At 35.7% G+C, this 18,403-nt stretch overlaps 1 protein-coding gene across 2 annotated transcripts in view; it reads right to left on the reverse strand.

Moving 5' to 3' along the window:
* Window positions 1-11,397: 11,397 nt before the first annotated feature.
* LOC129739553 (TWiK family of potassium channels protein 7) overlaps window positions 11,398-18,403 on the reverse strand; it is a 47,933-nt gene continuing 40,927 nt past the window's right edge. The window contains exons 2-7 of one of the 2 annotated variants that reach the window (XM_055731031.1): window positions 17,119-17,280; window positions 16,924-17,047; window positions 12,535-12,702; window positions 12,122-12,319; window positions 11,933-12,048; window positions 11,398-11,790 (exon numbers count right to left, since the gene is read on the reverse strand). In XM_055731031.1, coding sequence (XP_055587006.1) covers window positions 11,521-11,790; window positions 11,933-12,048; window positions 12,122-12,319; window positions 12,535-12,702; window positions 16,924-17,047; window positions 17,119-17,280 — 1,038 coding nt within the window. In that variant the 3' untranslated portion in view covers window positions 11,398-11,520. The remainder of the gene's footprint in view (window positions 11,791-11,932; window positions 12,049-12,121; window positions 12,320-12,534; window positions 12,703-16,923; window positions 17,048-17,118; window positions 17,281-18,403) is intronic. The other variant, XM_055731032.1, reaches the window with a different exon arrangement.

Consider the following 18,403-nt stretch of genomic DNA (forward strand, 5'->3'; position numbering starts at 1 on the left):
ATTAGAATTTCGCACTATGAAAAATGATTCCAATAATTTGGATTTAAGACATTTTTTTACATACAAAAGCAAACCACCTCCTACTTTGCCCACTCGATCACTGCGAATTGTAGAATAGCCATTGATATTGATTAAACTAGAAGCTTTCTCTTCACTGAGCCAGGTTTCACAAACGGCTGCAATATCTACATCAGAAACTTTAAGAATTTGTCTAAATTCGTCGAACTGTTGTTTGCACAAATGCTTTGTATGTTGAGGCAACAAATGGACAGTTTTTTGGCAACAAAAGAAGATTTTAAAATTATACCGGGAATTGAATAGTTTGTTGAGGTGTTGTGTTGAGATGTACTAGCCATAATCATAAATAACACAACTTAAGAAACATTGTTGGTTAATTATTAAATTTGTAAATTTTTTTTACGTTAGTAAATTTTCTGTTTTTGCTAAAGGTGCATCTATAAACTCGCAAATCATACGTTGTGATAGATAGATTCGAATATGGTAACGTCTTCACATTTGTCTATAAGAGTTTTCCGGACCGGGATACTTAACAGCATCTCCATCAGCAAAAACGGTAGCATCCACAGCGGCATCCCCAGCAGCATCTTCAGCAGCATCTTCAGCAGCATCGGTGACAGCAACAGACTTTTAGGAATGGATTCAAAGGATGAACTCAAGGATGGATTGGAAGTAAAGAGAACACAATTTATGGATAGGGGTTTTTTTGTTGTTTAACTTTTAGGAGGGGAGTCACCAAGGAAAGAAGGATAGGATTGGAAGGAAAGAGAAAGCTTGTAAGGAAAGGGTTATTGTTTTGACTTTCAGGAGAGGAGTCACCAGGGATAGAAGGATAGGATTGGAAGGCCAAAGAAAAACTTGTGAGGAAAGGGGTTTTGTTTATATTTTGACTTTCAATACTGAAGTTGAATGACAAGATTCCAACGATTCGATTTTCCAACAAAAAGCAAAATAAACGAAGAAAAAATTCCTCGATCGAGATTTGAACTCCAGTCCTCCGAGTTTGCAGTCCGGTATCTTACCACGATGCCATCTCATCAGTTGATATGATATACGCTATAGCTCTATATCTGAGATTTTTTTTTACGAACCGATCAAAGGAAGAAACCGGAGAAAGTGTCAATTGAAGGACCGCCCATTTATCGTAAATCAGTTCACTCAATTCGTAAATGTCGAACTAGCATATTCTCAACTTTTTGGAGGCATATTTACGAGTTGACTCAGCTGCTAACCAATTCAACTTGTTTTGGGGAAAGCTTGTCGTAAATGAATGATAGAAAATCACTCAATATCAACGTGTTTACGATAGTTATTGAAAATGTCTTAATATTCGATTTGGATTATCATTTCTATTACGATTTCATGTTAGCTGGGTGACATTTTAACACAATGAAATTCCACTAATTTTGATGGACAACTTTATCAGTTTTAAATAATTATGTTAAACAGAAAAAACACCTTGAAATTCAGGGTTTCATTCATTTGTTTCTAAAGTCTAAATGTTTTTCAAATGATACCTTTCGTTTATTTCCGGTATGCCTTTAAGAAACATATACCGCATTGTTTGCAAAAAGAGCTTTAAATGTTTACGTCAAACTCTGTTTTCAAGAAACCTCCCCATTATTCCCGAGGAAGTTTGAAAGAATTTGCAATTCGAAAAAACACCGCACATGAGGAGATTTTTTTTCTTATAAATTTGCATCGGCAGGACACAACACAAATACATGGGGTCAGGCCAGCGTGAAGTAGTTGTTTTAATTGATATGTTCGACTGCTCTGTAAACTGCGCAAATGACCAAACTCTTCGCGGGAATATTATCCAATCTAATTACATTCAAATTGGTTCTGCTATGTCACGACCAGCCGACGAAGCTAGCAGCACCCGTTCACGGGGTTTCTTCGAAGTTCGGTAAACCACGTGACCGGTTCGATGGTCGGTTGTTACACATTCTCAGGTCCGTTCGGCGGGCAATTTCTTCAAGTTAACCAGAAATTTCTATCCAAGCCCACACCCGACCCAGATATACATACGCAGGCAGGCAGACAACGAAGGGGTTTTGCTGTTCATAGGGGTTCTGAAAACTGGCTGGACTGCTGCTGTTCACTAAAAAGTTCTCGTATTAACCGTCTTAGCCTTGGGAAGCAAGCTTGAAATTTTTGCGAAAGCGTAATCACTCCTAAGTCGTTGACTTCGATGCGTGAAAGGAAATGGCATTTGCCATGTGCGCGATCGGCCAGCCGATCAATTTGCTTTCCAGAGCAGAGCAGCAGCTAAGTCTCGGCGGCTGCGAAATTCACACGTAGGGCGATGAGGAATTGGAGTACATTTAAAAACGTGGTAGGTACAGTTTTTGCTGAAATCCTAGTGGAAAATGCCGGAACATCTTTGATTGTTCTGACTCTTAATTTATGCACCGCCCTGAGTAAGACAGACATATTACAGAAAAAATCCCATAATGTTACTCCTACTCTCTTTATTTAACGGAATGTTTAAGGGGAGAGTAGGGTCTAACACTTCCAAAAAATCGATTTTTTTATTTTTTTATTTTCTTATTGTAAAACATTTCAAGAATGTTGAGTCAAATTTTCAAGTCAATCGAAGCAAAACTGTACAAATTATAGGCCTTTATATCCTCTTATCTAATACTGCAAGAGAGAGAGAGAGAGAGAGAGAGCAGAAACTTCAAACGCGTTTTTCTCGAAAGCACATTTTTAAAGGCAGTGGACATCGTCATTTGAAAACTACTTCACCGATTCTTTTCAAATTTGGAACATATTTTCTACATATAAAATACCAAACCCCAACCATTTTTTTTTTTTACTTTGGGGAGATTTTACAGATAAAAAATGGAGGATTTTTTCGTGAAAAATCGTAGTTTTTATTTCAAACAGCCACAAAAACTCAAAAAAAAAATTTTTAAGTTAAACAAAATCGTTGGGGTCCAGAAAAACATCCATTAAAAATATTTTGCTCTGATTTTTTGACTTCAGATGATTCACTGTGCTGAGATACAGTGTCCACCGCAAATCCTGTTTTCTAAAAGGCATCCTCGAAAGTGCTCCGTCACCAGCTCATTTTTCAATATTTTTCTACGAAAAAATTACTAAATGTTCTTTTAACAATGCTTTGTATAATGCAAAAAATTTGAATACATTTGTTTGTTGTCCAACAAGCGGTCAACTAGTGTTCGCGGATCGTAATTTCTTCTCAACGGACTATAACAAACGGTACATGGGTGTTTGTTGCAGCATCTCGATCGAATTAGCCAACGATGGACAAATGGGTACCTGAAGGATTTTTGGGGCTTGAAACCAAATTTGTTCATTGATCAGCAGTATCAGTACAAAAGCTAAGTATTCGTGTTTATTTTATTTTCTTCTGCGTCTAAAGTCTTCGTTCTCTCAAGGAACATTTATAAAAATTCGTGAGTACTTTCTTTACTTGTCTCCTAGGTTTCCGAATCTTCTTTTTTTTTTTTTTTCTAAAAGTAACTTATTTCATGAGTTTTTTTTTTTTTCTAAATTAAATTTAAGTGAATAACAATATTTTTGAACTAATGATTGTTGAAAATTATAAAATTGAGGCTAGTAAGATAATTATAGTATAAAATTTCAAATGGTTAGCAAATTCTTTGAAAAATCAGAATTGACTTCAAAACTTTGTATACAATTTTGTTTAAATGTATTTTAGAGAATATGATTTGTAGATTTGATCTGTTAAATATGTAATTAACTAATGAATTTGGAAATTTATATGTTTATCCCAGCTGTTTAAATAATGTTTAAAATTTCACTTCAATTCAATCAAAAAGTTTGAGATTTGTTAAAAATGACTGTCATGATTTTTTGAATTTTATTTCATTTTACTGTATTTTAAGAATATAGTTACAGGAAAAATGCTGTTTAAATCATCATGATTTTCTTTAAGGTTCATCAGTACATTTGATTGAAGGAATGATCAAAATTCAAATGAATTATATGGGTACAATAGGCGAATCAATTGAAAAAATGAAAACGAAGCCATTTAGGAAGTAAGATAAGTACCCTTTCATTGAAGAAGTTCGAGTATCCTTTTAAAGTGGTACGAGGTTAGATATTGAAAATGTTCAATTTTTTTTATTATATTTCAATAATGAAAATAGCTTAACTCTATTATGTTGGGGGGTTGGACAGGGCATCGAACGATCCAAAAACTGATATACAATGGATTGTGGGTTCAAGCCAGCCGGAGTATCTCGGCAAATTTAGAATCATGAGTAGGTTACTTAAGTACCTTTTTAGGATTCTTTATTTGTTTCGAACAGTTTTAAGGGAGTAAGATGAGTCAAACCTGCCCCAAGCCAGTGGTAACGGACCCCTTGGTTGTGTTGCAAATATTTTTGATGAGTTAAGCATGAGCAATATTTGAATGTGCGATCGAGACTTCCCGTACCGCCTCGGGTCGAAAGACCTATCAGCAACTGGTGGGTTCAACTACATACATACATACATACATACATACATAAAAGCTTTAAACGATTCGTTCCATCAGTTATTATAATGATACATATGTACATATTTATGTACAAAAACATCCAAACCAACCAATGCTTTTTAATAGTACATTCAATAATTTTCGCAAGAGTTTATCAATTTAATAAATAATGATTTATCAGATTGTTGGATCATTCACATTTGTGTTATGTTATCAGAATTTATCAATATTTATCATCTAGAACTTTTTCTAATGCTTGTTTAATTTTCTTTATGAATGCTCTCTGTATTTTTTTAACTTTTGTAGAAAAATAAACTTTTATTAATGGCCTAGTTTAAACGATTATCATTTTGAGAGCTACAAAACTAATGTGACCTGAAACTTAGATCATTTCATTGAGTGCTTCAATGTATTTTACTATGTATATTTCACAAATTAATAATTTCAAAGGTTCTGTTTTATCGGATTTTTTCTATGTTTTGGTAGTCATGATTATTGGAATTGCCTCACATATTTTATATAATGTCATAATAATTGGAAACGCTAGTTGAAACCAGTCAAACTCTTACATATATGCTAAATAAATTTTCCTTAAAATATCAAAGTCTTAAACTAATTAAAAAAAATCCTTCAAAAAGATGAAGATTTCCAAGTAGTATATAAGGTTGAAATGAGCTTTTATGTATGTATGTATGTATGTTTGACCCACCAGTGGCTGATAGGTCTCTCGACCCGAGGCGGTACGGGAAGTCTCGATCGCACATTCAAATATTGTTCATGCTTAACTCATCAACAATAATTGCATTACAACCAAGGGGTCCGTTACCACTGGCTTGGGACAGGTTTGACTCATCTTACTCCCTTCAAACTGTTTGAAACAAATAAAGAATCCAGAAAAGGTACCTAAGTATCCTCATCAGAATTCCAAATTTGCCGAGATACTCCGGCTGGCTTGAACCCACAATCCATTGTATATCAGTCTTCCGATCGTTCAATGTCCTGTCCATTCCCCCCTCTTATCCCCAATAATAGAGTTAAGCTATTTATAATCAAAGAATTTTAACACATTTTTAATCATGTTTTACATCTTACCTTATCACCATCCGAAATTCCCTTTTGTACTTACCTCAGCACCTCTAAAGTGAAAGGATACTTATCATTATACCACTAAAGATTTCAGGAGTTTTTAAGCGGCCCACGACGCGACGATGGGCATCAAACCTAACTGCAAATTTCTAATGCCAAGAACCAAGAATCCATCCAATATAATACACTAAAATGTGCTAAAATGCTACTTTCAAGTGCATTTGCAATCTACATCATAAAAAAATAACGAAGCAGGCATAGACAACAGTTTCCACTAGTAGCTATTCCCAAATTAATCCTGAATGTTTCTGTCGGGTCAGCTTCAAGCCACGAGAACAACATTGATCTTTGAAATCTTTCTCCAGGAATCATTTAAGAAAATTTGAGCACACATTTTTGGCACCCCATCGAGCACTACTTTAACACTTTTCCAGGGCGTCATTTCTTCCTCAGCCTTCATCTCTGCATAACCCGAAGAGCAAAATTCAGTCAAAGTGGAGTGCTTTTATATTCCTGCCCTCAACGCCTTGCAAAAATTCACTTAACCCTTCACTCATTTGAGAAACTTCGTTCTCTACTATTAAAGACGTTTTCTCTGTACGAATGATGATCACAATGTCCGGGATCATAATTATCACACACAACAACTAACTGTTTTTCCAAAGGTTTTCATATTTCTTCACTGACAATTTTAATTAAATCAAAACCTGTCACTGTCAGCACCGGAAATAAATTCGTATTCGCAGTTCAAAACACACCTACCCGAGGACTACAAACACATCTTGAAACAGTTGGATCAAATGCACATCAGTTCCCGTGATTAGCTGGTAAATTTTGCTAATTTTGATACTATTTTCCACCTGAATTAGATTAACTTTCTAGAAAATTTTGAAGAGCGCAAAAAAACGCGTTCGTTCCAAATCGATCAACGCCTACTCCCCCACCTCTTTTCAGGTTGAAATGAGCTTTTCGTCACAATTTAAACTTTAGGCAAGCTTTTATTCAAATCAAATCTGTAACCGTCGTTACAAAGTCTTTAGGTAATTTTTCCATTTTGTTTTAATTATTGTTTCGAACTGTTGTTTTTCTTTTTGTTAATTTAGTTAGGATTAGGCAAATTTTAAATAAATGTTTAGAAGATAGGTTTTAACAAAAACAGTTATTGTTAGTTTTAAGTTGGGCGTGTGGTATCTTCGTCAACAAGTCTGTAACCAAGACTGGTTGCAAGGTCGAATGCATGTAGGTTGCATGCAAGATGCAATAACTCGCCTAAAGTACTTAGAATGGAGAAGGTGGAGGAATAGAGTGAAGTAAGGCGCTAAAAAGGGTCTTTGACTCAGGGCTTTTTTCTTCCGGCGTTCGTGCGAGTCAGGTGTGTTCCCCAACAGCCAAGAAATTTGGAAAACCCGTGTGTTTTGTTCTTGTTCCATCCCGTTTTGTGTTGAGGAATCCCGTAGTGCGATTCGGCCTAGATTACCTTGCGGTAGTCTACGTCTTACCGTAAAAGACTTCGGCCTCTGGTTCAGGTAAGGACCATAATCGTAAATGAGGCCTATCTCTCGGGACTTCGAGAGATTCTCGAAGTCTCTTATTTCCAAGGAGAGCCCTTCTCAGCGCGGCCAATACGGTCTTGCCGTGGTCCGCTGATTACGTCAACGGAGGAAGACGCCGTATCCATCCCGTTCGTCAACGCCAGACGAGCTGCCACCATTTCGGAAAATTGATCAGGACACCAGTTCCCGTTCCTGATCCGCCATCAACAATCCGCCATTGTTGAACCCAACACCCCGGTAAAGGTAACCTGTGAGCGCTCACCAACGAAGTCATCGAGCATCCGGTACGTACCGCAACGGTCATCGACCACCGTCCAATCCACACCCTACACAAACACACCACACAGTAGCGTGCTTAAGGGGGGGGTAGGGTCTAACGGGTATAAAAAAAGTACCATTTTTACGATTTTTTTCTAGAGCTATCGTTCAAGCAAATGTATTCAAATTTTTTGCATTATACAAAGCATTGTTAAAAGAACATTTAGTAAGCTTTTCGTAGGAAAATATTGAAAAATGAGCCGGTGACGGAGCACTTTCGAGGATGCCTTTTTGAAAACAGGATTTGCGGTGGACACTGTATCTCAGCACAGAATCATCTGAAGTCAAAAAATCAGAGCAAAATATTTTTAATAGATGTTTTTCTGGACCCCAACGTTTTTATTTAACTTAAAAATATTTTTATGAAATTTTTGTGGCTGCTTGAAGTAAAAACTACGATTTTTCACGAAAAAATCCGCCATTTTTCACCTCTAAAATCTCCCCAAAGTAAAAAAATTAAAAAAGAAAAACGTTGGGGTCTGGTATTTTATATGTAGAAAATATGTTCCAAATTTGAAAAGAATCGGATAAGTAGTTTTCAAATGACGATGTCCACGGACTTTAAAAATGTGCTTTCGAGAAAAACGCGTTTGAAGTTTCTGCTCTTGCTTTCTTGCAGTATTAGATAGGAGGAGATAAAGGCCTATAACTTCTACAGTTTTGCTTCAATTGACTTGAAAATTTGACACAACATTCTTGAAATGTTTTACAATAAGAAAATAAAAAAATAAAAAAATCGGTTTTTTTGAAAGTGTTAGACCCTACCCCCCCCCTTAATAAAGCTTAAAATTCGAAAACCAAAGTTTAGATAGTAGTTTTTCTTGTTTTTAAATAAAAGTAATTTTCTCGTCCAAAGTTTTAATTTGTAAATTGTTTTTGGTTGTAGAAAACCCACAGTTTTTTCCCTTAGTTTTTGTCCGCGTTCCCCTCCGATTACCCAGCCGTAGGCCGACCCTGAGATATAAGTCAAAGGGTCCTCTGCGACTGAGCTAGAATTATCCGGGAGTTGCTGGCCAATAGTCTCAAATCTTCCAATATTTTCTGTGAAAATAACAACGGAGAGTTTGGCGAGTTGATTTCCAAACGTCCGTAAATTGCCTTTATCTTTTTTTCTATAAACAATACTGTAAACATGATTATGAAAATCAATGAAAGGTGATTCTTAAAAAAAAGTGGTATACTAACAGTCAGCTTGTTTCCCTACTCGTGGAACCTATTGGAACATGAATGTGAATAGACAATTTCATTTGAATACTTAAATTGATTTCGGTATCAATTTTTGGTTAAACATTTGAATTTAAAAGATCAGTTTTCAGTTTGAATGATAAACAAAAATATAGTTACTAAAGCGATAGAGGCGAAAATTTTACTTGGGGCATAAGCGATGAAAATTGGCACTTATTTTCCTTCACATCACATTAAATTGCTTTAAAAAAATTTATTCTACATATTGGTAATTTTCTATATGTTTTTTTAATCTCTACACTAGACAGCGACTGACCGACATCTAGTGTTTACTCACTAGATGGCGGTATTAACATTTGAAGCTTATCTAAATGTTGTAATAGAGCTTTATGTGTTAGTTTTTTGAAGCTTTTCTAATGAACGATTGAGACGCTGCGTCAATTGGAAACCTAAACCGTAAATTTAACTCAACAACATATGCGTCAACAAAATAATTTTTCCAAAATTTAAAAAAAATAATACGCTAGGGTTGAATCAAAGCAATCGAAAGATTCCTTTTAATTCAACCACGGTAATTACCGTGGTTGAATTAAAAGGAATCTTTCGATTGCTTTGATTCAGTTGAATCATTCAACCAAGTAGGCTCATACCACAACAGAACGCTAGGGTTCACAGTATCGTTCTTTTGATAATATTTGGCTGTTTGATGAAAATATCATGGTTAAGAATCATTCCATATTCATCTACTACTCGGCTTGGCTAACCTATGTAGGACAAACTCCTTCATTTTATTGAATATGTAATAGAAATGAATCAACGACTTAAACTTGAAGGAAATAACCTTCAATAAATTGTTTAGTTGAACATTAAAAAAAAAAATTTTATTATAAAATATATTTTATCATTTGCTCATTCATTACAAATACTCTTTTTATCGTGAAAAATGATTAAATAATTTTTTGACTTACAGAACTCTAAAACAAATATAATGTTATGATTGTAAAAATGTAACTCGTTTGATGTTGAAGAACAACTAGTCCGTTTTTTTTAAATAGACTCTTTCCAGTTAGAACTTGAGTGAGAACAGTAACACACGTTTAGCTGGGATCCAAACTTCTTGTTCAGCGCCATCTGATTTTTTTAAACTGTCTTATTCGGATTTTTTTTATAACAAATGTTGGCAGAGCTTCATCCGAAGACCGAATTTAGCATATTTCTATGTAATATGACGCGAAATCCTCATACTTCTGTTCTTAGATTTTACACTGAATGTACTCACAAACATTTAAAACAAGTAAACAACACAATTCGTTTTGAAAAAGTTTGACAAAGAAAGGAAATTCAGGATTCAGAAAGTTATATCGAAGAATAATAGAATTGCGATCGGATTAATATTAAGTTTTGGAAGCTAAAATAATAGGTTCAGTTAGAGATAAAATGGCACAAAATTCGAAGAGAAAATAAAAAAGAAGAAAAAAAAAAGGAATTGCCACACCCGGGTTTTGATCCAGCTATTGAAGATATTGAATTCCCTTGAAGACGCGACTCCAAAAAACATTCGAACGAATTTATGATGATGTTTGTGTCATGGGACATAGTTTAGTGCAATCCGAAATTTTTAAATTATGCATTCTAGTAAACTTAAATGAAATTCTTCTTTTCACAAGCCAACAGGTTCATTAGTAACAAAGCACATTTTCACAACGATCAATCATCTTTATGCAGGTAGCACCCCGTCATTCAAACATTTTCACAGAAATACAATAATCTTTCTTGCACCTTACACCCAACAAAAAAAACGCGGCGGAAAAGTTGTTAAGAACGTACCCGAGGGTGACCAAAAATTGCCTCTCCATGCAATAAAACACGAATTAAATTAAACGAAGGAGCAAATCTCTGTTTGATATCGAATTTTTATCACGAATGATATCTTATTGGATTCCGACGTAAACCTGTAAAAATTTTAAGATATTAGTTTTCTAGGAAAACTACTGATTTTAGAATTCTTCAAAAAATATTAAAATGTTCACAAAAGTATTTACAATGCATTAAGCGCTTGTGCGGATGAAAAATATATTTTTTAGTGGATTTACTATTCAGTTAATAACATTGCTTTTCGACAATTTCCATATAACTGATTTTTTTTAATTTTGTAGGATCTAAAATAAAGTAGCATTCAGTACAAGTCGTAACAAGTCATTGTATAGCATATTTTTACAACTACGAATAATAAAACGCTTTCCGAAATTCGAATATTTTGCTGAAATACTGCTAAACTTTTAAAGAAAAACTGTCTCGTAGTCAGAATATTGAAAGTTTTCGAAAATTAATTTTACTAATGGCCACACAAGATATTTCAAAGAACGCGACTGATTATTTATTTGAAAAATAAGACCCCTCAATTTTCCGAAAATTGTAATTTTGTTGTAGATCCCGTATCGTTTGAAATATCATAATTATTTTTGACCCTGCGTTTACACGGCTCTGTCGATTGAGGTTGAGGCAATGTTAAACCTTTTTACCTACCTATCTTGCCTGAAGCTGATGAAATTCCCGACACGTGGGTACCAAGAACTTCCAAATCCATCCACCAGGAGCGCCACAATATGTGCAAACGTTTGTTCCAATTCTAAATGAAGCAAGCTTTATCCCTTAAAATTGAAAACCAAATGTTGGAGAATATGTAGCATACATTCATCTTTTAACAGCAAAACATAGTGATTCTATTTTGGTTTCGTATAGCGTAGTACGTATATTCAGAATTCTAGTGGGCTGTCATCACTGCCTGTTTCTATTTCCACAGATAGAGCTAATTTCGGAATCTAATACATTTTACGTCACACAAAATTCACAATCATTCGAGTTAGACCAATAGAATAACGGAATCTAGACCGAGGATTCGTAGATAACTATTTGAACCAGCTTCGGTGTTTCTTTGTTCTCTTGCTTATCCTTGATATCCTGAAGAATGGCATTGGTAATCGCTTCCAAAGCAGCGATTTCACTGGGATCGTTCTTCTTGCTACCATGACGGCGAGGCATCGAAACCACCGTTAGCACGCGCCGGAGATCGTTGTGAAGTGCCGTAACGTCGATTCCCGTTCCCGCGGATTCACCAAGCCTTCGTAACGTTTCCGCTAGTGGGCCGGAAAGTGCCTAGAAAGATATTCATGAAAAGCGTATGTCATATGAAGGCTAACGATATGGTTTTGAAATTTTTCTTGGCTTGTCAGGTTTTTTTTTCGTTTTTCGAGTCTATCGGAGAAGCGTTTTATCCATTTTCCATGCCAAAACTTACCTGAAGTTTCTGCCAACTTTGCGCGTATTGGCGCCGTACGAGCTCGATGATTGTGGATGTAAGGGCCAGTCCCACCAGAATGTATAATGTGCACAGAAGCATGTAGTTCGGTTTACCTGTAAATTTAAAGAAATTATGGAAGCAAAAGATTAAATAAGAAACTATGTACATGTAAAAATTTCAACGTACTGGGAACAAGGTCTCCGAAGCCAATTGTCGTCATAGTGATGAAACAGAAATAGTAACCATCGAAGAACGTCCATTCTTCTTCCCACAGGAGCAGGAGTCCTGTTCCGGCTGCCAAGTACACTCCCAGAAAGCATACCGCTCCGACGGCGTAGAACCATTTCTTATCCGACATCTTTAGGCCTATGTCTGGACAGAATCCTGGTAAAAAAGTTCATCAAAAAATTATTTCACCGATAATGCCGACAAACTAATTAACAAACATAACTAACGGTGAGTAAATTCATTATAGAAGCAAGTATATTATGTTATGCTTAAAAGAAAGCATTATTCTCTCTTTGAATCAATTTTTCAATACTATACGGAATTTAAAAATTTGACTTTCCCTCATAACAAATTATGACGCTTTTACTTACGAGCAATTGGCAAAATGGATTTCCAGTGCTTTCCAACCGAGGAAACTGCAGTGGCAAACAGCCGTCCCCAGTCGGCAATCACGGTCAACGTCAGAGGAATTCCGATGAGAGCATACAAGATGCAAAATATTCGCCCGCTGTTTGTAACGGGAACAATGTTTCCATAGCCTGTAAAATAAAAAAAAACTGAAATAAGTTCCATGATTCAATATTTCCGACCATATGTAAAGGGTGATACGGTCAAATTTTGGTCAAGGGAAAACGCGTGTAAATCGGTGAAATCGTTTATTTAAAAAATCAAATTAAATTTCTTTTTCAAGTTTAATTAGTATAAAATTCAGGAAAAACATTCAGTTAGGCTTCCGCTTTTCCAAATCCGAATTGCCGGACCTTACGCTTAACCCCTGCCATCAGATTTTGTACAGCCACCTTGTCCACCTTCTTCGCCGCAGAAAGCCAGTTTGCCTTGAACTGCTGCTCGTCCTTAGCATTTTTTTGGTCTTCTTTAGGTTCCGCTTGACAATAGCCCAGTATTTCTCAATTGGTCGGATCTCTGGCGAATTGGGAGGGTTCTTGTCCTTGGGAACCACCTGCACGTTGTTGGCGGCGTACCAATCCATGGCCTTTTTACCGTAATGGCAAGATGCCAAATCCGGTCAAAACAGTACGTGTCTTCAGGAAAGGCAGCAGACGTTTATTCAAACACTCTTTCGCGTAAATTTCTTGGTTGACAGTCCCAGAAGCTATGAAAATGCTGCTTTCCAAGCCACAGTTACAGATGGCTTGCCAAACCAGATATTTCTTCGCGAACATTGACAGTTTCATGTGCTTGAAAATATCTGCTACCTTTTCCCTTCCTTTTGCCGTATAAAACTCCTGTCCCGGAAGCTGCTTGTAGTCGGCTTTGCATAGGTTTCGTCGTCCATTACCACGCAGTCAAACTTCGTCAGCATCGTCGTGTACAGCCTCCGGGATCGCGCTTTGGCCGTCGTATTTTGTTGTTCTTGTTGTTTGTTATTCTTGTAAATCGATAGTCCGGCTAGTTTTTTGGCTCGATGCACGGTTGTAGACGATACACTCAGCTTATTTGCGGCATCTCGGAGAGAGAGGTTAGGGTTTCGCTTGAAACTACCGGCAACTCTCTTTGTCGTCTCAGCGGCTTCCGGTTTTCGATTTCCCCCCAATCCAGACTTCCTGGCTGTTGACAAACGTTCCCCAAACACTTTAATAACATTTGTAACGGTTTATTTGACAACTTTTGGCGAATTTGCCAGCTTTGCGTGCGAGTAGCTCGGATTTTCGCGATGCGCGAGCAAAATTTTGATACGCTGCTCTTCTTCCTTGGACGGCATTTTGACAACTGAAGAGTGAATTCCAAAATCAAAATAGGAGCAACATTCTAAACACACACACCTTCAAAATGAGGGGTGTTCAGGTTTTTTAAATGCAAAATTGAAAGAAATACGTCAAGTTGATATTGACCAAATTTTGACCGTATCACCCTTTATAATACATAAATTTGTTTTATAATTCCTTTTTTAGTGTTTTTTTTTCTAAAACTTTTAGTTAAAAAAGGTAGATGTTTAATTGAAATATTGTATTGTATTTATTGTGATGAAAACTATCCATAAACTTCTACAAATAATCACTTGGCGAAGGATAGCTTAATAACGATAAGCCAGTATAAGGAAATAAAGTTATTAAAAAATTTGATTCAGTGTTATTTTTAGTGCGGCCCGCCTAGGAAATTTGAAATTCAAATTGGCCCGTTGGTTTAAAAGGTTGCTTACTCCTGATTTAAAGTATTTTATATAAATTTAAAAAAAAAAATCAAATATCCGAAAGATTACAAGACCAAAAAACAAATATTGGGAGATGGGAGTTATTTCACCTTTTAAATTCTTGATTGTATCGAATCTTTCGATAAAAAATTACTTGATTCATAGGTTTTGTGCAATGATATAGTTTGCAATTTTATTGCATACAAGCTTTCGTGCAAGTTTTTCCAATTTATTATTTTCGCATTATTTTTTAATTATCCCCCCTCGTGAAGTTCTAACACTGTGACAAAAGGATGATTTGAAATTTGTTCCGGCTTAATATTGTTGATAAAAACAACTGATTTTTAATCAATTTGTTGTCCAATTCAGATCGAGTCCAAGATTTTTCTTAGATGTTTTATTTTTGCATCAAGAAACATAATTTTACAGCTACCCGAAAATTTATAGGGTAACTTATAGTTATTCCTAACGTCTCTAGAAGACGGTGACTTATGATTTATTTCAATTCCAAAGATTTGTTTTAGATATTCAACCGATCCCGTTCGGAAGCCAAAAGAAAACTTTTTTTTCGCAAAATAATGAATGCAGCAGAGGGTGAGGCATACAAATCGAACATATCATGATCAAGTGACTTTTTGAATTTATATTCATGCAACTTCATCCATTGCATCCAATTTATACTAAACGAAGAGATGCGCCAAATTATGACTGATGCAATTTGTTTAAAGCAAATTAATTTTTGCGAACCATGTTCTTAGATTCAATTTCGCATGTCCCGTCAGTCACGAATTTAGCATGACACAATCTAATTAGATTGACGAACGAACTAAATTACACGGATAATTAGGTGAACAGTGCATGAAGAGAAATGATCACCTACAACTAAAGAGACGAACCAGCCCGAGGCTGAAAGTCTCTATAATAAAGAAAGAAAAAAAAAAAAAAAAAAAAAAACCTACAACTAGCGGACACCGAACGCCAATTTGTCGTTCTTCTTCTAGTCTAGACAGGTTGAACCGGCACCTCGATAGTCCAATCCAATGGCATGGTTCCAGATTTTTTTTTCTTTCTTAAGGTTTGGGATGCAGCTAGCGATAAATTAATATCAACAAAGTGTTGAATTATACCGACCGGATCTATCTCACAGACGACGGTCTTCTTTTTCCTGATTATACCTGGTGACTTTCGGCGGGTTTTCTTTTCGGATATATGGTGTTTGACTTTTTTCGAATCCCGTCAATATGTTTCAGTTTCAGTTTATTTTCTCTCACTTAATCAATTTGTTGGGATACGTTGCCATGACACAATTTTAAGGTATTTTCAATGTTTCCTTCATTATTACTCATAAAATTCGATAATACTCATAAAAATTCATAATACTCATAAAATCCCATGATTCCATAAAACCAAAGTACCTAGTAAGAAACGGTGTATATCAAATAAACACTGAAGGCATTTATAACAATTATGATAAGTAACACGGTGTACAATATAATAAGGTGATATCTTCCCGATAATGTCGTCATTACTATCCATCTAGTGATCCTCGGTGTATGTAGCATTATCTTACGCGCGCAAAACTTTTTTCATGGCACGCTATTCGAAGATAGTAATGACGTCACTTGTTTACATTCAAACGAGTTGTTTGCTCGTGTTAGTAGCCTACTTTGTCTTTTTATACCGTGATAAGTTAATTTTTTTTTGACACGTCAAAACAGCTTCAATCTGAAATTATATTAAATCCCTAAAAAGTAGACTCTGATGTTGCTGTTTGACACTCTGGCCAAAACATAAAATAACGTAAAGGCAACCTCCATTCATCACGCTAAGAACAAAGTATTTAAAAATTAATCACCCTACTGCCTCATATTTTTTTCTGAACCTTTGCTTCGCTTTTTACTAATAATGTCAAATCTCGATGCTTTCTTTCAGAAGACTTATTTTTTTGTATTTTTTTATTATTTTGGTTTACTGAATTCCAATGTAAATTCTAACTTAAAAGTTAGTGGCGCTGATTAAAACTGTTCATGAATAAGGTGCCAGATTTTTTTCAGCACGTATCCGACCCGGACAAACTGGGCAATTTTTATATAAAAACCTGGCAAAATCCGGGCATTTGATTTCAAATTGACGACCAAAAATCCAGGCAATATCCGGGCAAATTTAGTCAAAACTCGAAAATTCCTCAACAAAAATCAAGAAAAAAAAAAGAAAAAAAATCTTTTTTCATCATTTGGAACCGTATTTTAGGCTTCTAAAAAACCTTTCATGATTATTTTCATAAAACTTAAACTCAAAATATTTCGTTTTAGAGGTGTTTGTTGTGTTTTTATTGTTTAATTTGGCAAATAAAGTGAATAAATCCGGGCAAAATCCGGGCGTTTTTCAATGAAATCCGGGCAACCGGACCGGGCCGGACTGTTCTCAAATTTAGTATTAAATATCCGGGCAAACCCGGATAAAACCGGGCAATCTGGCAACCTTATTCATGAACTTAGAAAAGTTGATTTATTTCTTGTGATCTCAAAAAGTATACGGAATAATCTTGAGTTGACTTGATATTTGAGTAGCTTATGTTTAAAAACGTTTAGGAAACTTACAAACTTACCAATCGTGGTCAGTACGGTCGATGCAAAAAACACGGCCTGTAGGATGCTCCATTTTTCGGAACTAACTGGGAAATTGCTCCCCACATCGATGGAAATGCCTCCCTGGGCTGCATCTTGCACAATCTATTCTGAAATAGGACCATTTATGTAATCTGCCACCAATTATCATCAACCGGAAACCAATCGTTCTGTACCTTTTCGTATTTTTCCAACTCCAGTGAGAAAAGTGTTTGCAGATTTCGTACATCGGTGTTGTTCACTATGGAGTAGATGAATTGTTCGCGCTGTTCGATCAAAGATTCACGCAGATTCTGTGTCCTCTCGATTTCGGCCGGAAGCTCCAATTTTTGAAATATCTGAATATGAAAAAACGAAGACAATACTGAGTGAACACGAGTAGTAAGTGTGGCTTGGCATTTATCGACTTATGTGTCAACAGGTCAATTTTAATTTACGTTTACTGAACAAAGGTTTGAACAAACAAGAGGAAGTATTAATCGAAGCAAGGCATAACCAATTTGCATATCAAGTGAATGGAAAATAAGTATTCCTACCCAGAATAAGCTCGCTTTTAACGTAGAATGACGATAAAACAATCAGCGCTATTGTGCACCAATGCACACGTTGCAGTTTTACAGATATGAGTTGATATTAAAAAGTCTTATCGAAATGTATCACCATTTGAGAAGTTTAATTTAGTAACACAGAAAATAAAAGAGTGGGATTAAGAAAGGAAATTCAACGATCATGGTTTTTCATCCAATATTTAAAAATTCAAATTCACAACAGAAATAAAGACCATTCAGAAATTTTTGATTTCAGTCTAATGGAAGCAAATAACATAAATTAACAGTTTGATTTGATATTTTACATTGTACTGTATGTCAGGGCCAACACTGATGTGAAATTGACACATTTTTCCCTAATATATGAAGCTGTCAAAAAGATGTGTGTTTGGCACACTGCCGATCTGTGTAAAATTGACACTGCATGAGAAAATCCGAACAAATGGAGAGATGTGTAAAATTTGTCAATTTAATTTTCTATTCTTCAAAGACCAAGAAGAATTTTCTTTGGTATGTAGGGAAGATAAGGACATAAAGTGCACTCGGGGCATAATAAGCACTCCACTTTTCTACAAAAGTACAAAAGAAATCTCCTTATCATTTTTACAGAAATATTTTAGAAAAACCAAATCGGTTCTCAAGTGACGAAAATTCTCAAGTGGTAAATGAAAAAAAAATCTCCCCGAACAGGTATCGAACTCGAGTCTACAGATTACCTCTCCGACATCTAACCAATAGGCTAAATCGTCAGACGAAACAAGTCAAGCTGTAGTTCTTTTATTCAGTAGACTTCATCGAGTGAAATTCGCTGCTAGAGACGGCAGAGAATACTTATACTGCCCCAGTGGGGGTTCTCATTATGCCCCTACTGTGACTGATTTTCAGCTTTCGGAATTTTTTTAAAATGCATTTT

Source organism: Uranotaenia lowii, chromosome 1, assembly GCF_029784155.1.
Source record: "Uranotaenia lowii strain MFRU-FL chromosome 1, ASM2978415v1, whole genome shotgun sequence".
Classification (NCBI taxonomy): domain Eukaryota; kingdom Metazoa; phylum Arthropoda; class Insecta; order Diptera; family Culicidae; genus Uranotaenia; species Uranotaenia lowii.